The sequence below is a fragment of the Chenopodium album genome, chromosome 20 (genome assembly GCF_948465745.1).
Source record: "Chenopodium album chromosome 20, dcCheAlbu1.1, whole genome shotgun sequence".
NCBI lineage: Eukaryota > Viridiplantae > Streptophyta > Magnoliopsida > Caryophyllales > Amaranthaceae > Chenopodium > Chenopodium album.
The window spans coordinates 26,130,862-26,158,740 of NC_137853.1; the positions used below are offsets into that span (position 1 = coordinate 26,130,862).

Here is a 27,879-nt window from a genome sequence, read left to right on the forward strand (position 1 = left end):
AAAAAAAAATTATAAGTAACCCCTAAATAAGTAATCATACAAGGAACTCCTGAAAAAAAAAAAAAAAAAAAAAAACAAGTAACACCTGAAGAATAAGTAACCTTGACAATACCAGTATCTCCCATTATTTTTGCTGACTTGGCAGCAGGCCACACCATGTGGCATGCTGCACCAAAAAGGCACTGGAAAAAAAAATGTTTAATATTAGCATTAAACCTTTTGATACTCCCTCCGTGTTTTTTAAAATGATACATTTTCCATTTCCGGCCGTGTTTTTTTAAGTGATACATTTTCTTTTTGGGCAAAACAATACATTAAAATATTATATCTCTCTCCTCTCACGGTCCCCAGTTCCCCACCCAAACCCACTACTACTTTTTTATTATATCTTTCCTCTCACATATATTACTTTTTAATAAACTATTAACCCCACTATCTTTCTTTAATACTTTTTTAATACTCCACTATCCCACTTACCTCTTATTTTATTTAAATCAATTAAATTGTCTAAAACTATATACCGGTCAATATGTATCACTTAAAAAAAAGCATTGAGGGAGTACCCTTTTTCCCTCATTTCAGTTTTCCTCATCTCCCGCTAAAGAATGGAGAGAGAAAGAGACATAAACTGATGGGGGAGCAGCCCATCAGCAAACAAATTTGGTTTAAAAAATTCCAAATTTCTCCAATTATTATTTAATAATTCAGAGTATAGTTTTAGTAATCTTATGTCGTCACGAAATTCTATAATCATCAATTCATACATTTGATAACTCCCACCTAAAGCCTTCTTCTCCATCTCGAGGTTCCATTAATATTTTCTATTTCTACTCAACCATCATACAAAAGATTGGAGTAGAAATATTGCTAATTTTTAAAAGAGAGAAAATAAAACCCAAAAAAAAAAAAAAAAAAAAAAAAAAAAAGATGGCAAATTGGGAGTTGAAGAAATGTTGCAATCATGAACAAGTTGTTTTCTTGACTACCACAGCTGTCTGTACTGTTGTCATTCTTGCTGTAAGTTATTAAGTTACCCCTTTTTTCAATCTTTCATTTTTTTCATCTTTGAAATTTCAACTTTTAATCTAATAAATACACCATTTATTTTATCAATGATTCTATATTGATTGTTATGAATGAATTAGCTTTGAATTACTACTTGTGTTTGTTTTTTCTTTTATTTAGTTGAGTTTTATACTTTGATTGATAATAGAATTGTGAATATAGTCAAACAAAATTTAGTATGTACCAGTGTTCAGTACGCTATCATTGTCATTAATGTTATTATAATAGATTATTTTTAGAATGGTGGTTGAATCTTGACGTATAAATTTTGAATTTCAAGTGTCAAAATGTAGCATCTTTGTTTCCTTTTTTATTTTTATTTTTATTTTTATTTTTACATTTCTAATTTGAAGGTGGTGGGGTGGCGGGATGTCGGTTAGTTAAATTAATAAATAGACGTATATAGTCATGTGGTGATTGGTTATGGTCGAGTATTCCATAATCCTTCCTTTATGGAGTATTTAAATTTGACATCGAATTTTGTTTACATTATTGTTCTTATTAACTTTAAAAAGTTCTAGGAGACTTATATATACTCGTACTTGTTACATATTCGATTAATGACTCGATTTGGATTTTAGAGTGGTGCTTTGTGTTAATCATCAAAATCACATCTTTTGTTAAAGTAGTGTTGTCTTATTGAGCTGAATAATTGATGTGGTAAAGTTTAAAGCTTTAGGCCTTTAGCCTTTAGGTAAATACCTCATTTTTTTTTTCAGTGAATGAAATCAGAGAATGACTAATAAAAATACCTCCATTTGACTGATCTGATTAATTAATCAACTTTAATATATACTTCTTCACAATATGATAACTATTAAGTATTAATGTTTGTTCTTCACTATTTTCTTTCATTAATTTCCACTTTCTTTGACTAAAGGTGTGATTAGCAGCATTAATATACGAAACAATTCAGATCAAAACTGTAATAAACTTAAGAATTACTCCGTAAGATGAGCAAGGACATATTACTTTGTTGACTATTACTTTCAATGATAAATGAGGATATATGGAAGTTGATTGGAACAAGAGTTACATGAAAAAAATGTATGGCAATATGTGGTATTGTCTTGATTTGAAACATTAAGGTTTGCAGTTCCGTTGAGGTTTAGGTAGTTTAAGGCTAAAAGCTCATCCATAACGAAATCAGCTTATTTCAGTTTGTGACTGCACTTATTATGTCGTTGTAAGCATTGGAAGTTTTTATATACTTATTCATCTAGGGTGTTATAGTTTGTGATAGTGAGTACCTCGTGTTTGTAACTATTGCAGCTATGGAGAACGGTGCTACTGATGCCTTTTAAGCTCGTGACTGTATTTCTTCATGAAGCAAGCCATGCTATTGCTTGTAAACTCACTTGTGGTCATGTAAGTGAATCACTCGTAGTTGGTCACATTCTTACTATTCTTTAGTCACTGTAAAATATCATAAATCAGCTCGAGTATAAGCTTATGTATGTGTTAACAACTAATATTTGAATGAGAGGTAATCAAGTATGCAGATATCATTAGTTAACTTTTCCGCAGCAACTAAGTATTTGGTTAATTCTATTATAAGGTGGAGGAGATGCAAGTACATGCAAATGAAGGTGGCTCAACGACAACACGTGGTGGTGTTTATTGGTTCATCTTGCCTGCTGGATGTAATAACTACTATGAACTGAAACTTTTGCATTAAATTACAAAGTCATGATCTTCCTTTACTATTGAATTGATATGGGATCTTTTAATGGAATTAGGGTAGCTTTACTGTTATCATATGATTCTCTGCTGTTGAAAGATACACCTGCTGTTTTCAGATCTTGGCTCATCATTCTGGGGAATGGCTTTAATACTTGCATCGACAAATCTCTTGACTGCAAGAATCGCTGCAGGATGTTTAGCCCTTGCTCTATTTATTGTTCTTTTTGTTGCCAAAAATGTAAGCATCATTCAGCTTTGAGTTTCTAGAAATGGTAGATTCTTGTTTCAAATGCCGCCTCTAAAAGTTATTGTGCTGCAGTGTCTGATGCAACCATGAAAGTGAACAAAATGTGAGTGATTTCATTATTAATTTGTGATAGATGGTTCTGCATATTATGTGCTAGATATCCTACATAAGCTTACTTTCTTGTGAGAAAATCACTTTCACATGCTAGGAAAAGGCAAATCCTAACTGGAAAGACTTGATAAATACTAAATAATGACATGACCTTATTATCGACTTTTGTACAGTGTTAAGCTGTTAACTATTATTTGTATGGATACTAATTATTTCTTCTTCTACAGTGGACACTACGAGGACTATGTATTGGTATGCTCAACATTTAAGTAATCTTCATTTATAGCAGTAAACTCATCGAAAAAACGTATGTACAGAGTTACAGGTAGAAATGCCTAATAACAGTATTCTTATCTTGCAGGGTTTATTATTGTTCTTGCTGTAATCTGGGTCCTGCAAGAAACAACAACAATACACATCCTCCGTTATATGATTATGTTCATTGGTATCATTTCATTTTAAGTTGAATAGTTTTCCAGGTTTTTCATCCATTACTGGATGATATAAGTCCTATTAACCTTGGTTTCTCATTCAAGTGTCCTTCAATTTTGCAGGTATAATGAACAGCCTGTTCTCAGTTTACGGTAGGTCCAAGAAACAAATTCTTACTATACTCCTAATGCTACTGCAGATCAATTGTTTTGATCCGATCCAATTCTTGTATAGCTGATGTGCAGCGACTGATAGATCTATAAACTACAGATATATATGGTGATTTAATCTCCCGAAGGGAACACACTAGTGATGCAGAGAAGTTTGCTGAAGAATGTCCTTGCTTCTGCAATGGTGTGGGATGGGGTATAATTTGGTAAAGTTCTTTGTTTCTTGATTAGTAATCTTTACAGAGTTAGTCTGCATTGCAAATTGATTCGTTAACTATGTCTATCTGCAATTGCAGGGGGATAATATCGTTTATGTTTCTATGTATATCCATGTACTTAGGCCTTGTAATCCTCTCTTCAGGTATTCTACTGTACCTTCCATTTGAGCTCAGTTTTCCAATTAGATTAAATTCTGCAACCTTGATCTTTTCCTGACTTCTGCAGCTTAAGAAGAATCAGATTGCGGCAATGCCGCAGCTCACATACCAAATCAACAGCTTTGTGTAAAGGCTTTCATTACATCAGTCTCACTGCACACCTTGAAAGTCTCATTTTTTTTTCAACCCTTCTGTTTTTATTGGGTTGAAGCCTATAATACTTTGGTGGTTATTCTTATACAGCTGATTCGTAATATGAGATCCATATACAGTGCTTCCTAGAGAAGATCAGAATTGTATTAAAAATACTACGTACGATGTATATGCTGAGTTTCAGACCCATAACAGATTGAATATATGGTGCTTCCTAGAGCAGATTCCTATGTATGATAAAATTTGTTTCTAAAATTATTGCTCATATTTTACAGTTTTACACTATTGAGTAATGATTGAATGTTTGTTCAATCAGTTAAATTGCAAATTCAGTTAAAAGTATGATTAATGCTCTTATACAAGAAAGAAATAGAAGGATAACTGAAAGGGCAACTAAAAGAAGAGGAAAAAAAAAAAAAAAAAAAAGGGATAAGACACCAAGATTACGTCCAAGCTTATCAAAGACATGAATAATTACAAGTTTACAACCTCTACATTGAAGAATGAAGATATAGTACTTCCAGACGAGTACAAGAGTTAGCATAACATAATCAAGGAGAAATTTTTTTTAATGGGAATAACAATATCAACTATATTATCCACCTTTCCGACTTTCAACACTTGTAATACAAAAGGGACTTCTGGTTCTCCTCCCAGAAAGATCAACATGTAGCAAAGCAAAACATTTGTACATTCAATGCTTCTTTTTAATTGGATTACCTGCTGTGAATTAAGTAGTTGAATTTGTTTGGATGATTTTCCTAAAAATAGATCTAGTTGCTATAGTAAAGATACAGGAAAACAAAAATACAGCAAAGCACGAAAATGATATTGGAGGAATCAGTTTGCCGCGGTTGCATAATGTGGATGTCATTCCCAAAGTTGTAGATGCAAAACCAGTTCGTGACTGCCTTTCTCTTCTGTAAATAACCATCAAGAGAAAGAAAACAATCAACCAGCCATTTAATTTAGCTGTTAGCCTTAGCAACTTTACATAATTAACGTACGTAGACACAGCTGAACAAGTTGGGCTACCAAACAGAGAATAGATGCAGCAAAAGTTTAGCCTTATCCAATTATGAATGGAGTATTCAAAAGTTAGGAAAATTAACAAAGAATACAACTGAATAGAAGACAATTATAAAAGACAGTCGAAATTAAGAGAACAGTATAATCACCTTTTTAGTTAATAACAAAATAAGTGAAGAAGACAACAAAACGGAGGACAAAACATATAATAACCTTTGTAGTAAACAACAGAATAAGTGAAGAAGAAGAAGAAGGCAACAGAATGGAGGACAATACGAAAGGAGAAAGTTGATATTAAGAAACCACATCTTCCCTCTCAAGGACAAGTAGCATAAAATCATTTTTTTGCAGTAAACAATCTCTTTAGTATATCCTCTTTCTTTCATAGAATGACAGCAACACTTGCCATTTCCATTTGTACCAAACAAACTAATATAATATCTTTAAATGGACTCACTAATTTATAAATAAAAAAGACCTACTAATTTATTGTTGTTATTGTTATTATACTACTCTCTCTGTCCCACATTAGTTTGAACACTTCTCAGTTCTCATCGAACAAAGTTTTAGATGTGGTAGATTATCAATTGTAATTATAATGATATGGTAAATCTGATAAGAGTTAGTGGGATATTTGTATTGTTATTTTCATGAGAAATTAGGAGTGAAAAAATCAAAAAAGGACATAGTGGGCCAAAGGAAAGGTAAGATAAGACCTAGCAAATGGGTCATTCGAGTCACTTTCGGGTCGGCTAACATTCGGATCGGGTTAATTCGGGTTCGAGTCAACTTCAAGTCATGTATCGGGTCGAGTCCAGGTCGGGTATGTTCGGGTCAAGTCCGGGTCGGGTATATTCAGATCAGGTTAAATTTGGTCGGGTCATGTTTGGATGGATCAAGCTCAAATCAATAATTTTTTAGAGAGTATACTTCAATTTATGAGCTTAGCTACGATTGAAAATGAACAATTTGAGTTATTTTTGGCACAAGACATTTTTTGTTCAATTATAAGGTAATTCTAGTTTGGGGCATTTCTGGTATTGGGTCTGTTAGGGTCAATATCAGGTCTGTTCGGGTAACCTTTAGGTATCGGGTCTATTCAGGTTAAACACTTTGGGTCAATTTCGGGTCGGGTCGGGTCAGTTCGGGTGTCGGGTCAAGATCGGGTCAACTTCATTTTTGGGTCGGGTCAAGTTAATGATTTTGGGTTAATTTTGGGTCATGGGCCGGGTCAACAAGTCTGAGTCAGGATTGCCAAGTCTATAATATGAAGTAATACATAACTAGTAGAATCTTACCACCAAAAAAAGTGTTCAAACTATACATGGGTGAGAATAGAAAGAGTTCAAACTATGTTAAGGATGGGTGAGAATGGAAAGTGTTGTAGTATTCGGGAAAGAAGGGAGTATTTCTTAGCTCTCCATTTTGAAACCAATATATCCTTTCATTTCATATTTATTTTCCCATTGAAATAGCAAAATACTCAACTACTTCCATTTCCTTTTGTTTTGACCCCCCCCCCCCCACCCTCTTTTTTTTTTTTTTTTTTTTTTTGGACGTCCCCAAAATGTGTTCACACTTAAGCAACCACAAGGGATCAGCACTTTACTCACACATTCCACATCTGGCCCAACAATTTCTTCGCATTGATTCAGTCAACAAACCCCAATGGGGCAAACAAAAGGGAACAAAGGGAGTAACTCGTACCACACATACTACTAATATAACAAAACTAATGGCGCAGAAGCCAGATCTCTTTAATACTTCCTCTGTTTTCTTTTATTTGCAACACACCTTTATGGCACACACTTTAAGATTGAGATTAGGTAATGTAAACGGACAAATTAATCCAAATAATTTCTACACGTAGTACCTCACCCTTCTCTATTCTTGGGTTAAGATTACAAAGTCGCTGATTACCTACTCTAATCAACTTCTTAAAAAGCATGCCCAAAGGCTGTGTTGCAAAAAAAAAAAAATTAAAAAAAAAAAAAAAAAAAAAAGAGGAAGTATGTGTTAAGATTATTCTAGGACTATCCGGAGTATGTCAACAGATTTACATTGTAAGATTATTTCTCATTTACAGATACACATTAGTACTAAGTTTAATGTTTTACAGAACACCAGTATCCAGATTATTACATATTTTTTACGTTTTTTGTACAGGTTCTTGCACCATGTGTTTCCCTACCCTTGTTTCTACACAATTACAATGACAAAATTTGAAGCCATACAATTTCTAATAATAACAATAATAAATAAAAAAATTAGACAAAGCTACTGTTATTACTACCTTCATTAAGTATTATCTGCAACTTTTGCCAAAAAAGGATACTTCACATTTGCAACTTTAACAAAAGCTCAGTTTAGGTAACCTAAATAGAAAAAGAATACAAAAAATACCAATATTGCAGCTATCATAAAAAGAAATACAGGAATTGTTTTTAATAAACTGAAACTGATGGTAAAAAATCATTTTGTTTTTATTTATTTATTTATTTTTTTTTTAAATCAAGCAAAGATCTAAATGTCGGTCTTAATCCTAGAAAAATAGACTTCATGCCATTAAGAATCTGCGATAACCAACAAACTACAGGTCTGTCACTGTACATCATGCATGAACTGCATTAACTTGAAAAGAAATGGGCACTGAAGCAAACTTACAGCGATAAAGGAAATTTAATGTGATTTACTTCCTCCGTTTCTATTTTACTTGACTTACATTCCTTAAATGGAAATGTCATATTACTTAAATATTGTGCCCAAGGCTATGGGTCAAGTAAATAGAAACGGAGGAAGTAAACAATAACATATGCAAAGCAACAAAGCATATGTGTCACTAGAAAAATAAATAAAACTAAGCAATTACATAGAAAGGGAAAAAATCACAGAACTACAGCCAACAAACTTACCGAAACAATTGTCCTACTGACTTCCATAATGATCTCCCAGGAATCCCTTTCTGGTTTAATTTGTGTACAGTCTGTCTGCTATTATCTATAACACATGGAATAATTTAAGCATACAATCAGTTAAGACAGAAAGAAACAAACACCAACATGTAGTGCAGCATTCACATTAATGAGCTTTTACCATCAATAGAAGTTGAGTATTCTTCAGAAGATGCCTGCAGAGAAGCCAACTCTTCAACCAATTCCCTTTCTCTGTCACTGCCATCAATAATTGCTTGTTTAAGATACAATTTTAACCCTAAGGTTTTAACAGTATAGCACTGAAGACGTCAACTTTCATAACAACAGAAATATCGAGAAGGGAGCATCTAGGGCTACAGTATAGATCAAAGTGTTAGATTGTCTCGATATCTACTTTCAAAAGATTTTTTTTTTTTTAAAAAAAAAAAAATTACTAAAAGATAATTTAAGATATTCACAGTCAAAGTTATGAACTGATAAACATAAAATAGTGTAAGTAAAAAAAGAAGGGAGTACAATACAATGTTGGTCAATGCTAGTATGTTGTCTATCTTCAAAACCTTGAGTGAACTTGTCATATTTGAATTTTTTTTACTAGAGAAACCACCTGTATTATTTTAAATCCCCCCATCTACCTGTCCATACATTCTGACAATTTAGGGAAAGGGAAAAAGGGAAGAAAAAAAGGCCCACAACGGTTGATAAAACCTGATGAAGAGTGTGGTAAGATCCTCACATAAATCTCATAGCTTGAAAACTCCATCAGAAATAAAAATGGAAAGAAAACTTATAAGCGTTATAGGAAAGCAACTAACATATGTTCCTAATAAAATTCTCGTTATCTTTCAATTTAATTATGAAGACATTAAGATAATGCTACCTATATCTACTAACAACTAAAAAACATACAAAAATTAAATAATTAAAAATTTAATTGTTCCCCTGTACTGCTGAACATATAAATAAAATTCAAGGGTTGGGGGAAAAAAGGAAAGCATGGATTACGACAACATCAAACCTGATTCTTTTGGGGATTTGAATGTCCACAATAAACACATGATCACCCCTTCCAGAGCGCTCATTAGGTTTTGGAACTCCTAAAGATTGTAATTTTACAACATCTCCAGGCTGAATTCCAGAGGGAATATAAAGTTCCTTCAAACCCTCAACAGTTTCCACCTGATGTTGGTCAACATATTAGCATTGTAGTGAAAAAATAACATAGCTACATGCCTACTGCAAATCTTTACATCCTTCTAAATATATAAGTTTAAACATGATTCGATAATAAGAAGCAGAGAAAATCTGGAAATGTTTAATAAAGTAAAATTTATACTTCCTCTGTTTTTATTTACTTGCCACATAGCTTTGTGGCACGCATTTTAAAGTCGAGATTATACAATGTAAACGGAAAAATTAATCAAAATAATTTTACCCATGGTACCTAACCCTTCCCTATTCACGGTATTAAAATTATTCTGATAGAATCATTCATTTACCTATCACCTCTTAAAAGTGCGTATCTAAAGACTATATTGCAAGTAAAAGAAAATGGAGGAAGTAGGACATTGCTTTGATGGTGGGAAATAAGAATGATACAAAAAGTTGTATATTGTAAGATGGAAGATTCACTAGTAGTGCAAGTAGAGAGTTGGAAAATAGGGAATTTTATAAAAAAAGCTGAGGGAGGCCAAAGATCACTTAGGTGGAGGGAGGTAAGAATGATATAAAGAAAGTGGGTTTACATGAGCATATAGCATTCGATACAAGGGAATGGATGGAGAAGAAATGCGTCGAACGTTGGAGATAAACTCCTGGTTCATGTAGCCAGTCCCATCACATTGGGATTAAGGGATTAAGCTCCAGTAGTTTCTTTTAGTTTCTATGCCACTTAGTTTGCTTCCAAACCAAACAACTCAATCAGAAAACTTAAATCAGATTAGGCACTCACAGATTTAAAAGAGAGCGCCTTAGGCATTGATGCACTAGGAGATTAGAGCAGAGCGTCATTTTTTCTCTAGGTGAGGCACATTCAAAGAGGCACATCCGAGGCGTAAATGAGGTGCATCTAATGGGCACTACAGTCAAAATTCTTACTTCCTCCGTTCTTTTGTAATTGCATTATATAGATTGGGCACAATGATTTTTTACTTTTTCTCTCTCTTACTAACTAAACTTATATTATATGAAATTCTCTTTTGGTCCCCGCCCGATAATTTTTCTAAAACTATGTGCATACCCTAGTGTTGCAATTTTTATGAAACGAAGGGAGTATATCAGTTTGGATTGCAAAGTGATGATTATCACTTTTATCATGTTATTTCTCTTAAAAAATTCACTTAGAAAAACTTGTTCATGGAGGCTGGTAAAATTGGTGTGCATCTGTTTTATAGAATAGGGTTTTCTATGAGTAAATTAGCATAGTAATGGGGCTAATACTACCCATGGACAAAGTTTAATCTCTTCCTAGTCTTGTTGGTTTTTCCTTGCAATCTGTTTGTTATTCATTTCAGTACTTTTTTTTCCTCAAGCAGTGTAATTTCTAACAAAATTTGTTGACTACTTCATCAACATTTCATAACAATTATTTTTAAAAGAGGAAATGAAATAATTATCCTACATACATAGAAAGATCGAAAAATCAATTACATATGAATTTCCCCCAATCAGATCTTAGCATATATACACAGCCAACACAGGTAGGAAAATATGTACATACCTTGACCACAGTCCCCAATATCGCCTCAGTATAACTTATCTTGACTCTAGAGAAAAGATTGAGACCTTCTCTCCAAATTCCATGTTTTTTTTTAATACGGAGTACCAAGTACAGATCTCCGCGGATACCCCTGCATTAAAGAGCACCAAAACCTTTAAGTCAACCCAGCACTCTCTTTAATTTTCCAGCATTGGCATCAAAATGCCAATCCACTCCCACCCAAAACTTCCCAGTCCCCTGAACATCAGGAATACAAGACCTCATTAGCAAAACTGTTAAGTAAAGCAGAGCACTTGAACAAGAAACTACCAAGTCATATGTCTTCTTTCACCAAAAATACCAATATCAACTACCTTTTTTTCAGTTAAACTCATGAGTTTTGGATCAAAAGAGAATCCCTAAAGATATCATCACAGACTGGGAATACTTGTACCTGAATTATTTTTTCCACATATGAATTGGTGACAGAATATTGTTCCCTTTCTATATTATCATATAGGCAAGTAACATAATTTCCAGGTTCAACACTCACCCGTAATTATATCAAGACTAGACGGAGAAAATAAAATAATTATGATTTAATACAGAAAGGTAATATCGGACCTGTTTCTATCTATGTTACCCTCTCCTCGTAGTTGCATTGTAGCCCCATCATCAACACCTGGTGGGATATCTACATCAAAGGTCCGCTTGGATCTTATGCTCCCTCGACCACCACACTTTGCGCAATTATCTGTCACAACCTTGCCATCTCCTGCACAACTTACACATGTAGACACCTACAAAATGAACATAACATGCCAGCTTCTAGGGGACAAGAACATAATCTCAAATTTGGATGATCTACTGCTTACCAAAATCATACCAAATGCTTGTAAGACACACTCACATTAAAAAACTAACCAACATATAATGATGCGAGAACTGACAATACAGCATAAGCTTTTTGTGCACTTATGTTATGTCCACAAAATAGATACCAAACAATTACATTTAGATGCAAACAATATAGATGCATAAACCCTTAAAACCCCTGGCTACAGGACTCAGTGAAGCAGAGCTGCAGAGGCATTTAAGGCACACAAATCAAGATTATAAGATCATGTCATTACACTAATATAGCCTATGCCATCTGGACAGTAATCTCAAACCATTTACAGCATGTAAGCTTGCATTAATAATAAGGTATTCGTAGACCCAAACATATGATTTTTATACTAGCCATTCAGCTGCCACCAAGTACGATAAATATTCCTAATAAAGAAGAAAAAGGTTCATTTATTTTGGCCATCTCGTTCTGAATTCAATGAAATACATTTAAGTCTTAATATTTTTCAAGAAAATGGGAAATTATCTATGATAGTGCTATTACTTTGAAGTCATTTTTAAATATGACCAAGCTTTACAACAAAAATTCTTTTCCGAGTTACTAGACAGTTTGTTAGAAGCTATAATTACATTCAAGGTTATTCTAGGGAATGTTGTGAGGGTCATTTTGAAGGATGGCCTATAGTTACCATGGATAATTTCCCAATAATAAAATGATTGGAGGGAAATTTCTACATTTGAGACCCTACTTCAACTGCATTATTTGGACATTTGTAGCAGTCATTACCAGCCATTAAAGCATCGTTTCGCAATTTAGCATCATCATATCAACAAATATATATTATATCATACTCTAAATAAATAAATCTAATGCACATGCCTGCTGCTTCAAGTGAATTCTAGGGATGCACATAATATAGCCTTAACTCCAGAGAGGCTGGTTTTAACAGTCCCTTGTTTTAAAATAGCATAACATGAACTGCCTGTAGTAGTCCACAGACCAGAACATAAAAAACAAAAGACAAATCAGATTTTTTGTAGTCCATTAATGCAGAAAGTCACCTACCAGTGAAATCCAAAATATCCAGTCACATATAAATAATAATAAATTAAAATAAAAATAAAAATAAACTAAACATGTGTCCCTTCTTATAAACTCTTAACCCAGATCTCGGCAGCTCAACCCCTCTACTATCTCAAAGAAACAATCAACAGACAAAAGAGAGCATGATGTCAAATAAACTATCTCATAATAGATATAACGGTTTCCTGTAGGTGCAAAATAATTCACCATTAAGTAACAAAGAATATACTAGGTAATTGTAAGTTGTATTTACAAAACACAGATTTGAACCAGCTAACTAATTACCACAAAGTTGTATTGATACCTGAGAAACTACACCAAATGGTGTTCTCTGACTTTTCATAACCCTTCCTCTGCCTCCACATTTGGTACATGATTTGATGCAATTGGTCGATTTAGCTCCTGTACCACCACATACATCACATGTCTCCAAATAAGGAACTTCAATTTCTTGCTTTCCTCCAAACACTGATTCTTCGAAGGTCAAATTAACATCAGACCTACAAAAGAAAAAATAAAATAAAATAAAATAAATTGTAGGGTAGTAAACAGCAGACTCTGATAGAAGGAAAAGACAACCCAAAAAAGAGGTGGACGTTATACTTTGCACCTATATCTGAATCAATCAATTGTCAAATGTGAAGGTCATACTCAAAAAGTCAAAATTCAGAAGAAACCCTGATATCAATAGCCAATTATACAAGCCAAGAAACCATCACCGCAATCAAAGACAATGTCATACATGTCAGAGGCATCTTTTTCTCTATTTTGCCACGGTCCAAAAACTGGGAAGAAAACTGGCCGGGGGAAAAAGAAGATTATAAAAAATAGTAGTAAAAATAAAACCCTCACCTGTACAATATACTGCATTGACCTGTTAGGTCATGACTAAACCCGACAAAAAGTGACTACTTTCCTAAATCTCAACTTATTACGTATTTTGGTTTTCTCAGTTTCCCCATAAAAATCTGTATACCAAGGTCTTCCAGGGTTCCAATCTAATTAGCTTCCCAAATCCCAATTACTACAAACCCTATTTTCTGACTCACTAATCCAACTGTCTAGTCACTATCCTATAGATGGTGAGCTCAACAATCAGCAGAAAATGTCAGAAAGGGATGACAAGACTCCCAGGTGCTCTGTCACATTTTAATCATATTTGGGTCATATAAAGTCAGCATCTCACATCAAGGTGGCTGCTTTACAGTAGATTTCCTTTCATGAAATAATTTAAGTATTTCCCAGGTAGCAAAATTTCTTCAAGAATGATGGCTCACTCTAGCAACTAAGCGCATCATGTTGTTAGAAACAGACTGCAGACAATGTGCTGCTAGATAAATCACAGTGTTCTGATAAATTGGAAAAATGAAGGGTCCCCATTCTTCTCCTCTATTATATTCAAAGACGTTATAGAGGATATTATAATTAAGAAATGATATACAACCATCCACAGACAATAACTTAATATAAAGATCAATATGTTGAAATTCCAAACATAAATCCTGACAAAGGATTACCCTTAAGACTAATTTGAACAATAAGATAAGAGGAGATGAAGCAGTCACATAAACCAAATTGCAGTTAGTCCTAATTTGAACAATATGATAGGAGAAAATAAAGGAAACAAAATTGAACAAAGATAACCATGAAAAGTTGTTCCTTCTAACTAAGAAAAATCTCGGTAGTGTTGTAGTTTTCATATCAAATACAAAGTATTTTTTATCAAAATTTCAAAATGCCTGACATCAAGACTTATATATCAAAAAATAAATGTATAAATAAGTGAATTGCAGTAGTAGTTGAGGAGACAAATTGTAGATAACATTAACAATAAAAAGTTATGTTTTCAACCATGACATTTATAGAGCTAATTAGCTAAAGGCTGAATACAACATTTTTCCCAAATTCGAAAGCATCTCTTAATTGGTGCTTAAAAGGAAATAGCCATGCAGTAATTTGCAACAATTACCAGATATCAAGATTAAGCCTGCTTTTGCTTCTACCCATGCCTCGACCTCCAAAAAATCCATCTGCTTCACCAAATATTGAATCAAAGACTTGAAAAGGGTCCACCTAATTAAGGAACAAGTAAAGGTACATGAAACAAGTAGCACGTATTGATTAGGAAAATTAAAAAACAAAAAAAAAAAATGAGAATTTACATTAAGAGTTTCCTCTAATGTTAGATCACTTTAAGATTTCAATGATATTTTCTTTTTTATACTATATATTCCAGGATTTGACAGAAGTAGTTTCAACAATCCACAACAGTGTACCTGACAAAAAAGTCCATAATGCCTTTAAATGCTGTTTTTAATTTTTATGATTATTTTTTTAAATGGAGCCTACAAAAAATTACCTACAATATCTAATTATCAATATTCACAGGGTTCACACGTATTGATTTTGGTATCCATAATGGGACACATGCGACGGGTAACAAATTTTGGTCTCCGATCATTAGTCATCCCACTCATAGGGGAACCAAGTACAAAAACTTAAGACAAATAACCCATGATGTTTGTTCAAGAAAACTCTAGGGAAGGTTATGGGAATACTGATGAAGAGATTAGAAGTTATAACCTAAGATAATAAAATGAAATAAACTTTTCTGGACACTTTTTCAGGTAGCTGTGCTGTTAGTATCTTCGATTTTATCATCTATGGTTTTAAGCTGACAATGAGTTCAGAATACTCTGGCTGAGGAGGGGGGGGGGGGACAAATTCCAAATAACAATTATAGGATAACTTCCGATGATAACAATTATAGTAATAATGCTACTTCTAAGTTCGGGCCTGTAAATTGTTATGGAACAAGTTTATTTTTCGTAACTGAATTTTTGATATGGATGTGCCAATGTGTTTTAATTGTGAATTTCAAAGGCAGGTATGAAGAACCACATACTGTTTGCTCAAACATTCTTTTTCTTTTTAAAATTGTATGATGCATATTGACTTGCATAAGTTAAAGAGATTGCTTATCCATATAGAATGAAAGCCCCTACATGTAAAGGGTGAACCTAGTAGTGAGTGGATACATAGGTAACTGAATGTGCCTCCTAGTTTGTGCAAAGAACAGGGTTAATGAGTATATCTTCATAATCTTGTTCACTTGAAGGGAAAATTACTATTATCAAATGGTTCATTTATTCACTCTAAGTAATGACTACCAACTATAAATTGAAAGAAAATGACATGTCAACAATATCAAACCACAATATGTGTACAATATCTAGCTAGCTATTGTATCACACTCACAAATCCAATATCCTCTTAAAATAAGTGACCATATCAAGAAAGTGTAGCAAACATAAGCTAAATTATATTACAACTAAATCTTACTTCTTGGGCATCAAAGCTTGGACCCATCGACTCTCCTTGCAAACCTGCTTCACCAAAACGATCGTACAATTCTCTCTTCTCTGCATTTGAGAGTATCTACAAAAAAAAAAAAAAAAAATTTAAGTATTTGTTAGTGTTTAATCCAAAACCTACCATTTTTTCCACGAAACACATATCAAAAATCAGATAAATGGATATAAAGAGCTACTTCCTCTGTTTTAATTACTACCTCCGTTAACAGTTATTTACAACAAAGGGAGGTAGCACGAACTCCTAGGCAAAAGTTTTTAAACATGATTATTGAAATATAAGGGCAATACTTAATTAAGTATTAATCCAATTAAAAGAGGAAAAATTGCCAGAAATAATCCCACCTTTGGATTTTTCTTAAATAATCCCTCCTTTACCCCTAATCTGCTCCCAATCTGTTAAAAAGGTAATTTTTTTTTAGTTTTCAGGTACACGTGTCACCCTACAATTTGCTAAAATTTTAAATTAAAAAAAAAAGAAGGGGGAGTCAGCCAGCCACCGCTTTTGATCGCCGCCGAATTGCACCAAATCGAATCGGAGCTCGAGGCTAAGGCTAGGAAGAGTGACAGAGGCTGAAATCGTATCGAGGAGGCCGAATTCGGGAAGGAGATAGGGTTTTCGAGGGTGGCAAGAGAGCTCAAAGCTGGTAAAGGGACAAGGGAGGAGAAGAGGGTCGACAACGAGACGGGGGAAGGGGGAGGGAGGTCGGGATCGGGACAGGGAATGGTTTCGAAGGTGTTTGGTGGTTAAGGGAGAGGGATACAGTGGTCGGCGGGTTTAGGGGGAGGGGTACGAAGGTGGGGGCCTGTGTTTTCGAGGGTGACGTTGCTTGATTTCGTGAGGGCAGGAGGCGGGTTGGTTCTTCAGGCGATGGGGCGAGGGGGTTTAGACAACGCCGGCTCGGCGCTGTCGCTAGGGTTTTGTAACCGGGGCGACGCGGCAGCAGTGTCAGAGGCGGCGAGTTGGGCCTTGGTCAGGAGAGGGGGCAGGGCAGCAGCCTGAGCTTCCTTTTGAGAATCTCCCGCCTGGGTAGCCTGTCCTCCTCTAAGGAGGGGGTCTCATCTTCTGTCAGAGGCGCAGGCCACACGTGTCAAGTAACTTGTTATAACAAGTTACATGATCGATTGGGACCATTTAAAGCGGATTAGGGGTAAAGGTGGTATTATTTAAAAATGATCCATACGGACGGCCAAAAGGTGGGATTATTCCGGTCAATTTTTCCATTAAAAAAAAACACTAAACCACCAAACCCCTGAACCCAGAATCACCGCCACCACGACCTAATATACTGGTCTACCACCACCGAAAACCACTAACCACTGAAAACCACCAACACCCACGAATCAACTGAAAACCACTACCAAAACCCACTGAAAACCACCAAAATCCACCAAAAACAACCACCAAAACCCACCGAAAACAACTACCAAAATTACGAAAGCCCCAATCAAACCACCACCACCACGAATTGAATTAATCCCCATTAAACCACCGCCAGAAAACCAACACCCACAAACCTCACAGAACACCAACACACACGAACCGCCCCGAACCACGAACCACCAACACTTACCCACGAACCACAATACCCACGAACCACCAACACCCACCCAAGAACTAGAAAAATCACCCACAAACTACAAAAACCACTAGATTTACCGAAGAAGGGGGTAAACCACTAGATTTAAGCGACCCACAAACCACTAACAACCACTCACGAACCAAATGAGATATGAGAAATGAAGAAGGGGGTGGAAGATGAGAAATGAAAAAGGAGATGTGAAATGAAAAATTAGAGATGAGAAATGAAGAAGGAGATGAGAGATGAAGAAGGAAGAAGATGATGAAGTGAGGGATGAAGATGGAGGAGAGAGATGGTGGATTGGTGGGGAGATGAAGATGAATCGGATATTTTGGGGAAAAAACTTAGATAATTAAGTTAGATTAGGATTATAATAAATTTTAATTAAGTGTAGTATTATGTGTTAAAGATTTTTAAATGAGGGTATTTTGGTTATTTTACCAGGAAAGAAATAGTTTTGTTGCAAATAATAGTTAGCATCCTTTTTTAGTAAATGTTGCAAATAACTGTTAACGGAGATAGTACTTGCAACACATCCTTATGGCACGCATTTTGAAGTTGAGATTATACAATGTAAACCAAAAATTTAATCAAAATAACTTTAACACATGGACACATGGTACTTAATCCTTCCCTGGTGTTAAATATTATGATAAAATCATTCGTTTACTTTTACTAATCACCTCCTAAAAGTGTGTGCCTAAAAAAAAAATCACCTCCTAAGTCCTAAAAGTGCGTGCCTAAAGGTTGTGTTGCAAATAAAAGAAAACGAAGGAAGTATAAAGTAATATATTTAGTTGTAACTTAACATGTTTTCATCATACCACCCTATGTTTCCACTTTAATAAACACACAAGCTAAGGAATTATGATTTTAATATCGTTAAAAGAGTATTTTGTTCACTTACGGTTAATCTTGGGATGATATTGAGTATCATCATGAGATTCATGACAAAAAGATTATTCTAAGTGTTTCCTTAAGAATAGGGGGTAAATCTAGGAGACAAAATGTCCACGTGTCACAATCTTTTTGTTGTGATAGAGTTTTCATAAGCTACAATATAAACATGGCAATGTAGATAATGTAACTGATACAACAGAAAACTTATCATACCAATGACCGAATGATTGGGTCATGAGAGGTCCAAATATACTCAATCATACTTGTAACTAAAAGACAAAGTCAATCACGACAACACTAAATGTAAATTATACAATTACAAGATGAGGTACTGAAGTCTAGAGGGAAGCAAACAAGGTACTCAAACAAGTTATGACCTTCTATAGTAGGTAATCCTTTGCAAAAATAAAAGGAAAATAAATTTGCTAACACATAAATTAGGTATTGAGTTTTCCTTAAAAAAAAAAAATAAAAAAAAAAATAAAATAAAATAAAATTTGAATATCGAACTTGAAAATAAATGAAAATTAAACAAGGATCCCCTTTCTCTCTCTTCTCTTTCCTTTCTCCCTCTTCTCACAGTCTATTTTTGGTTCTTCTCATGGTTTTTCTCGATTAAGACCCCCCTCTTTCTCACTCCACTTCGCACATGTGATCGTTCCATTTAATTTTGGGTTCCTTTTTTCTTGTTCATCACTTTTGTTCGTGGTTTAAGTGGTCAAATTTGGCCATAAAAATTCCAAATTTGGTGTTTTTTATTGTCGAACCCATAGAAGATGAAATTTAAGATTAGTGTGTTGATATTTGTGGGTTTTTTTGTTTATTTTTTCGTAATTTTTTTTCTAATTATCTGTAGTTTATTTCGATTTTTAGTATAGTTTAATTTCTTTTTTTTTTTGTTTTTTGTGGGTTATTTTGTTTATGGTGTATTTTTATGTTGTGTTTTTGGTGGTTTGCCAAGGCCCCGTGGTGGTGGAGTGTGAGGTGGTATGCTGGTATGTGAGTGGGTATTGGTGCAAGTGGAGGGTGGTGGTGATTGATCCGAAAATGGGTGTTTTCTTTTTCTTCATTTTGTTGTGTTTTTGGTTTTATTTATTCATTTGAGTTTGATTCCATATCTTAGGTTATTTTTTATATTTTTTTAATTTGGGTTTGACTTTTGTTTATTTGTGTTTAATTTCAAAACTTAAGTTTGATTTTTGTTTATTTAAGTTTGAATTTTGATTTGGGTTTGATTTTTGTTTATTTAAGTTTAATTTTTGTTTATTTGAATTTAATTTTTTATTTTGGTTTGATTTTTGTTTATTTTCAGACATGTTTTATAATGAAAAGAGAAGTAACCCGTTGGAAGAGGTCACTGCCGGAAAAATTAAATTACCTCCAGTGGTAGTTTTAGACCTTTTAGTACCTTATTTGCCAGGGTCAAAGTTCAGTTCCTTAGTTGCTACAACTATCAAAGTCCAAACATTCAGACTCACAAAGTATGAGAGTAACATACAGCATACTATTCATATTAGCCACAACCAGTCCAAGATAAATTTTACATTGTTCAAACATCAATAATTCAGACACAAAAACCAATCTAGAAAATCAAAGTCAATTTAGAGTCCTCCAATATTTTCCTTCAGGTGGGACAAAAAGAACAAATCCTATCCGAGATCATCTTGCCTCGTTAGCAAACATCATGCACCATGATATATACAAAATATAATCATCCCGAAAAAGTAGGATTTTGCCTCATCACATAGAGTTTAGCATGGTCAAATACTTTGATCGGTTTCTATATGATCAATCCATACGAGGGTAATAATTAAAATAACAATAACACTAAAATTCTGGTTAGTTTCCAGCTTCCAGGATAGAGGAGGGTTACAATAGCTAGTGAGATAGTGTAAAACTTTGTCACATCACATGACATGAGCCAAAATGATTGAAAAATAGTACATAGTAAATAATTACAAGTTAAATTTTGCTTTTCTTTTTTCTCATTTACTTTACAAGTTATTATTAAATCACATTGAATATTAAAGATCCCACCCTCTAATTAAAACCCTAACGTATATATTTGTGCCTTTTGGAATCTTGAGAGATTCTATGGAAAATGAAATCTAATAATTAACAATTTTTTGTACTTCAAATCATAGTCATTTAGGATTTTTTGTAGGACTCATCTCGATTTTTAATTTCCAAATACTTCCTCCTTTTTTTTTTAAAGTTGCTACACTTTTATTTTCACGGTCTCCTAGACAATTTTTTAAGAAGAGAGAGATTAAGAGAAAAATAAGAGGGGTCAGTGTGGGTAGGAGAGAGATAGAGAGAAAGAAATGTCAAAAATGAAGTGTTGCAACTAATTAACAATTTTTTAAGAAGAGAGAGATTAATATTAAATTGTAATTTTTTGCTAAAAATTAAAATTGTAACACTTATTAAATTACGGCCGCATTTGGTAAGTGTAATAATTATTAAAACACGGAGGGAGTAATTACAATATTACATTGAAAATTGCAAACAAGTCTTTAGAAACGAAGGGAGTGACTAAATTTTTTTATTTTTAAATATACGTTGAAGCTTTTGTTTGCAAACTAAAATAGTCCCAAAAAACTACGTCCATTTCTATTTACTACTCACTTTACCTTATTCCATTTTTGCCAAACCTCTTTTATTATTACAACTATTCACACACTCAATATTACATTATAAACTTTTTTCCTTACATCCACTTGCCTTTATACTTTCTCTTTCTTACTTTATTCACCTTTTTCTTACACCCACTAAACTTTTTCAAAATTTCTTATGTATACATGGTAACTAAGTAAATAAACATTTTTAAAAATCATAAAATGAAGGTATTACGTCATGTTATATCATATGTTATGGAAATTAAAAGCCATAGTACTTGCCCCTGTTTGATCAAAAAGCTTGCACAAAAAAAATTAAATGAGCCAAGTATATGATAGAGTGAGTATAAATTTTCTCTCTATATTTCCCCAGCTAGTATATTTACATGTACTTGCTAATAACTAAATTAAAGCAAATGTGATTTTCTAAGTAGTTATACGCTAGCCAAACAAGTATTAGACTCTTAAAGCCTTCAACTTTCTTCACTAACAAAATTGCTCCGTCAAAATTTTCACTAACCAGCATGTATTTCCCAAAGCAACTATGAACATTTTCATCACAGAGAGAATCAGGAAAGCAAAACAACAAAGAGCTTAAGACACAAAATGAATTATATTACCAATATAGGTAAATAAACAGAAGGGAAGTAACAAGCGGAAAAGTACCTCATATGCAGCACCTATTTCTTTAAATTTGTCCTCTGAACCTGGAGTTTTGTCTGGATGGTACTGTTTAGATACAGAAAAATCAGTACTCAAAATTAGAGAAAATGCTGCAGCACCATCTGACACAGCAGAAAATATATTTGACAAGAGGAGTCTAATATGCTATCATGATGGTACTGATGACACAAAAGGACTAGATTGAGGTAGCTCAGCCTCAGACACAGTGATAAATGTTTCAAATAAGTTATGAATTTTCCTTTTAAAAGGGTCTAGCCGCATATAATACAGTCTGATTGCTAGAGTCTAGCTATCATTTTACATATTGACCAATCTTACTTACACACTGTTATCTATTTAGGCCAACAGCGAACTTTGGTAAAACTAAAACACGATAGTTTTGAAAATATACAGGTTAGTCTGAACAAGCCATTATATCCTTACCTGGTACCTTTTTGTTTTGCCTGTGGAAAGGCAATAAAACACTTTGTCTTGCAGTGATACAGTAGATTTTCTTTGCCAAAGGCTCTCATAGTTTGTCTGGGTTTATCGGATTACACTTTTAATTGTTTACATCATTAGCAAGTACAGGGTCTGGGAGACCAGGAATTGGGGCAAATTTTGTGATGAGCTATGCAGTCTGTTGTTAAGCAGGCACTTTGATTTGAGGAGTATGATCATATTTATTGTGGCTGGTATTCTTCCTCGACTTTCTAACACAAAAAAGTTGCTATCTTCAGTCACGGGGCTTATCATGTCTTACACAAACAGTTGAATTTTCTTTGAGCTGACAGTCACAGGGCTTTCCCTAGTGTTTCCCTTTCTAATTTAAGGTGTGATTGAAGTGTGAAACTTCTATTTTTGAATCTCGGGTTTGGTAGGATTTTGGTCCCCTCATAACTATTCTGAATTATATTTAAACTTAAATGGAATATCTTTGCACATCAAAACAAGCCAACTAAGAACACTAGAACAGTCCCAACCTTTATGTATAACAGTTATCAAAGATAACTAATAATTACGGAGTACATTATTCCAAGCTTTATTTTTGTTTAAATACATTTTTAGATAAAAAATGTTGCATTATCGGAGAGAAATAGAGCTGGCAAGTGACACAATACAAACCGAACACGAAAAAATCGGGTTAGTGTCAAGGGTTCACGACACGTTTTATTAAACGGATCAACACGACACGACATAATTAATTAAATAGTTCGAGTTAGTGTTGAAATTCCCAACACGAAATTAACACGACTCAACCTGCTTAAGGGGGAGGAGCCCAATATTTTATGGATTTAATGACAAATATATAGAATGGGGCTTACACTTTTTCATATAGCACGACAAAATGACAAGAACCGGACATGAAAAAAGTGGGTATTGTCAACGGTTTCTTATACATTTAATTTAATGGGTCAACACGATTATTAAATGAGTTGGATAAGTGTTAAGGTTTCCTGACCAGTTTAACTTAGAGCATGAGCATGACGGATGCGACACGTTTGCCACCTCTAGATAGAACATACTTCCTTTATTCTTTTGTTATTTAAACATGTATATTAACAGCTTTGGTACCTCTGTCACACCGAAAAATCAACAGATTTTTTTTTTCTGAAAAAGCAAAAGGGCTATAAATGATGCAGTTTGAGAAACTTTGTTGAAAAAAATAAATTTCACTATTCATATAGGCATTAGTCTTCCAATAGGCAAACCTCCTTCAGCCATCTTCAAAGGGCGCACTAATCACACCCCACCAGATGGTCCTTCCTGACATCACTAGACCCAAACCACGATTCCATCATTAACCTCCCAATCTTACTTGCAAAGTTTGGATGAACAATACTCCTCCACCGGCACAAAAGGACTGCTTCTTCCACTCGTATAGACCCTTGATGAACCCCAATGGTTAATTCTCAACTCCATTACTAAACTGCATCATTTTAGTATTTATACAAAAAAAAAAAAAAAAAAAAAAAAAAAAAAAAGGAGCAACTTAAAAGCCAATTTGCCCAATATATGATTTGGGTGAAAAAAAAATGCATTCATTATCATCTCTCTCTATTGTATCCTACCCCGTAGCAACCTTTAGATAAGTGACAAGTAGTTATGATCATGTCATTATATGAATCCACTTTAGAGAGGGTCCATTACTAGGTGATGGGCATGATTATCCCAAAAAGCTTATCATTTCATCAGTCTTAACAACAGTCACCTAATCCAGCAAGACATGTTCACATTCTAAGTTCGAGTTCGAGTTCCGAAATATATGAAGTATTAGTATTAGTACACTCAGAAGTTCAAAATGGCATTCAATTCCACAAAATACCAAAAACTACCCTTAAAAAAACTTCAAATGTGAATAAAATGAGTATTATGATTTATGAGTATTATGATTATCATAATCCAAGTACAAAACACACCATTATCAAACAGAATCAAAACCCCAATTGCATGCACCAAAAAAACTAGTTACAATAATTCAACAAAGAAATTGAAAGCAAAATTAGGAGAAAAAAGGAAACCTTGCGAGCAAGCATTCGATAAGAGCTCTTAATTTCATCCAAAGTAGCATTTCTATCAACATTCAAAGTAGTGTAATAATCAGCTTTTGAGGCCGCCTTAATCACCCCAAATGCTCGGCGTTTCGGGTGAGAGAAACGGTTAATTGGGTGTAGAAATTGCTTGTTTTTAAGGAGAATTTGATGACAAGAAGTTGTGATAAAATTTGAATTTGAATTTGATGGAAATAGTTGGGGATAGAAAGAAGGAATTGGGTGTTGGATTAAGCAGTTAAGGTGAAGTGCCTGCATTGCGTTTTGCCACTTCTAAGAGAAGTGAAGCACCGGGTTGTTGTATTGTGCGTCTGGAAGTAGTTGAAGGCTTGAAGCGAACCAAACTATCGTGCGTGCTGCTTCCCGATCTCTCGGAACGCGTATAAAGATTTCACTTTTGTTACCATCAAAACACACTATATTTTTTTTAACCACATCAAAACACACTTATTTTATTTTTACTATCCGTTTAAATTTGGGAAATTCTCATTTGTAATCAAAATTTATTATTTTTTTTTTTCTCAATGGTAAAGTGCGCAACTTTTCATTATCAGTGGTAATCAACAATTAATATTATTAATCAAATGGTAACTTTAATGATAATAAAACATCATAATTAACTAGAGTTAATTTTGGTTAAATAACAACCAATTGACATTATTACCCCCTTACCACCACAGACAATTACTCACGAAACCCCCTTCGAGGATTCCCCTGTTTCCCCTCTTTCTATCCCCTTATTTCTTTCACTCTGCCGCAACTACCACCAGCACGACCCACCTGTGAACCGCCTCCGTAGAGACCACCTGAACCACCTCCATTAACAAACCCCTGTCTTAACATCTCCACACGCAAATATTCTCTCTCCTAGGTCTCCCAATTTCAACCTCCCTTTGAAGGTCTCCCAATGGAGGTTTCCACCTCTTTCGCTATGGAGACTCTTCTTCACGCTCCCTTTCCTTCTCCTGCGGCCGCCTTCATCGTTGCGTCGTCCTCCTTTTCTCCGTCGTTGATCAACTTTCAATGTTATTAGCATCTACCAGAGCTTCATTTATTTACCCATTCTTATGTTTAGGGTTTCAATTTTCAAAATTCAACCCAATTAATTTTCCCATATTCAAACACCTTTCCAATCTTCCATCAAAGCATCTAGAATTGAATCCTAAGGGTAATTTAAGGGAGTCATTTTTGGAGTCTGAACATCTTTAGCCGGAGTTGGGGGAGTTAATCGCCGATAGGGAGTTGGATGGGATGGCGGTGGCTGCCTAATGGGGAAGGAGTTTTTTTTTTTCCTTTTCATTATTGGTTAGACAAAATTGGTTAGGGGTAATGAAATGGGGGTAGTTTGTGTCTTTTTGTAGTCTATGTAGCAAAACCATAGTTAAGAATTAGCAAATTGTTTAAGTTACCATTTGCTTAATAATACTAATTTGTGATTACTACTGATAATGAAAAGTTGCACACTTTACAATTGAGAAAAAAAATAAGTTTGTGGTTATGTAGACACCCATTTGTGTCTCCCCAAACCAAACCCAGTGATGAATACCTTTCACGTCGAACCATAATCGAATGAGGTGAAAGTGGTTGAAAGTCAAGTGTTGCGGTTAGTTTTTGTTAAAGTTCTTTCTTTCTGTTTTCGAAAACCCACTCTATTTTATGAAAACATCCATTCCAGTTTAGTTTGGTCCATGATAAGGGTCCAATAATGGTTGGGACTTTAAAAGACCTTTCCAACGATATATTATAAGCCCAATTTTGATGAATAATGAGGAAGTTATGGCCAAAATACTAAATTGGGCCCAAACCGGATTTTACCTACGACCTAATGATCATGTGGAGGGTCCAAAGGTTTAATCCTATTCCTAAACTAATTAGGATTGATTAGAATCTTCTATAAGTTTCTAAAATATCTTAATTATCCTTTTTTGAAAAGATAAGATCATTGAATTTGATTTGAATGTAAACTTTCCTTTATTAAAACTTTCCTAATTCTATTTGGATTTAAAGATGTTCAAAGATAGTCAGATATTATTTTCGTGCCTCATATTTTTATTCAAATTTTATATGGTTGGATAGATCTTGAAATTATCTTTCCAATGATATATTATAATATTAAATCCGAGCTATAACGAAAAAGATATGAAAGGAATACGAAACTCTATCCAAAACTGACACCCTTTCACTATTTGGGCCATATCTTTTTATCTACAAAATATTTTAATCTTATTCCAATTGTATTGAAAAGTAGACTTCAATAGATTTCCAACGACATATTATATGCCTTATTTGGACTTCTGGATTAAAAGATATGATAAAAACAAAATTCGCAAAAACTGCTGTCTACGAGTTTTATCTCGATTTGAATTCGGATTTCTTTTCTTATTCTTCGACCTTCTCTATTTTCTTATAAATAGAGGTCATATCTCCCCTTTTTCATTCATCAACTCTCATCATCAATTCTCATCTACAATCAACTTTCATCAATTCTCTCTATCAATTCTCTTTATCAACTCTCATCCTTAATTCTCTCTATTTTCTCTCTAAGCAATATAGCTTATTCTTTCTCTCCCTATTTCTAAACCAACCTTTTTACAAACACAATATTCCGCATTCACAAGATTTAGAATCATCTAGCCAAGTTCGAAGTTGCCTTCGCCCTAGACGTGCAAGGTTTGATAATTTCTAAGGGTTTTGGTCCAAAACTAGTCAAAACTTTATTTAATTTGATTTCAATTTAATTCTTTAGTTGTTATTTATTATTTTCATTGAAGTTTACTAACTTGTGTATTTTGTTATTAGAAAGAGGTACGAGGCTTCAAAGTAAGTAGATTAGCTTAGTCCCTATTTTATTAACAATGTAGAAAGCATGCTTATCATATATTGTTTAATATTCCTAGTATCATATTAGGATGTTTAATTCCTAGTATCATGTTAGGATGTTATTTAATGCTTTCTAGTATCATGTTTAGGGTGCCTTTAATCTTTTATAATATCATGTTATCATGTTAGTACCATGTTAGGTTTAAAGCTTTGATCTTTATCGTTTAGTGACATGCTAGGGTTTGTTATTAATCTTGTTAGTATCATGCCTAGGATCTTGCTATTATTTATTAAGCTTTATTATGCCTTATCATGCTATTATCATCATTATTGTTATTGATTTATTATCCAGTTGCTTGATATATTTTATTGTTATTGCTTGATCACGCCTTTTATGCTTGTTAAAGGGAATTTGTACTTGAAATCATGCTTAATAAGATAATTGATAATTTGGTTTAGGCTAATGTGATTTTAACTCAAGTGATCGCCAATAATAGTATTATTTGTGCATTAATATTCAACAAACATAGATAAACAGGGT

The 27,879-nt window shown here is 33.9% G+C and overlaps 2 protein-coding genes across 3 annotated transcripts; one reads left to right on the plus strand and one right to left on the minus strand.

The window, feature by feature from the left end:
- Positions 1-544: 544 nt before the first annotated feature.
- Positions 545-4,454, plus strand: LOC145598953 (uncharacterized). Of its 2 annotated transcripts, XM_081655353.1 has the most exons (10): positions 545-1,017; positions 2,338-2,433; positions 2,624-2,708; positions 2,865-2,986; positions 3,334-3,358; positions 3,468-3,551; positions 3,661-3,690; positions 3,809-3,914; positions 4,005-4,069; positions 4,153-4,454. In XM_081655353.1, the coding sequence occupies exons 1-10, from the start codon at positions 928-930 to the stop codon at positions 4,155-4,157; spliced, it is 708 nt and encodes a 235-aa protein (XP_081511479.1). In that variant the 5' UTR covers positions 545-927; the 3' UTR covers positions 4,158-4,454. The 2 variants fall into 2 exon arrangements, with proteins under 2 accessions (XP_081511479.1, XP_081511478.1); XM_081655352.1 differs by having other exon boundaries at positions 4,005-4,454.
- Positions 4,455-4,708: 254 nt separating this feature from the next.
- LOC145598267 (uncharacterized) lies at positions 4,709-24,864 on the minus strand. Its single transcript, XM_081654597.1, has 11 exons — positions 24,489-24,864; positions 21,970-22,032; positions 16,174-16,269; positions 14,801-14,904; positions 13,136-13,331; positions 11,523-11,698; positions 10,920-11,049; positions 9,219-9,379; positions 8,361-8,437; positions 8,180-8,264; positions 4,709-5,158 (listed from the first exon to the last, which is right to left on the minus strand). Exons 1-11 carry the CDS (start codon positions 24,774-24,776, stop codon positions 4,969-4,971), a joined length of 1,566 nt encoding a protein of 521 aa, XP_081510723.1. The 5' UTR covers positions 24,777-24,864; the 3' UTR covers positions 4,709-4,968.
- Positions 24,865-27,879: the final 3,015 nt, after the last annotated feature.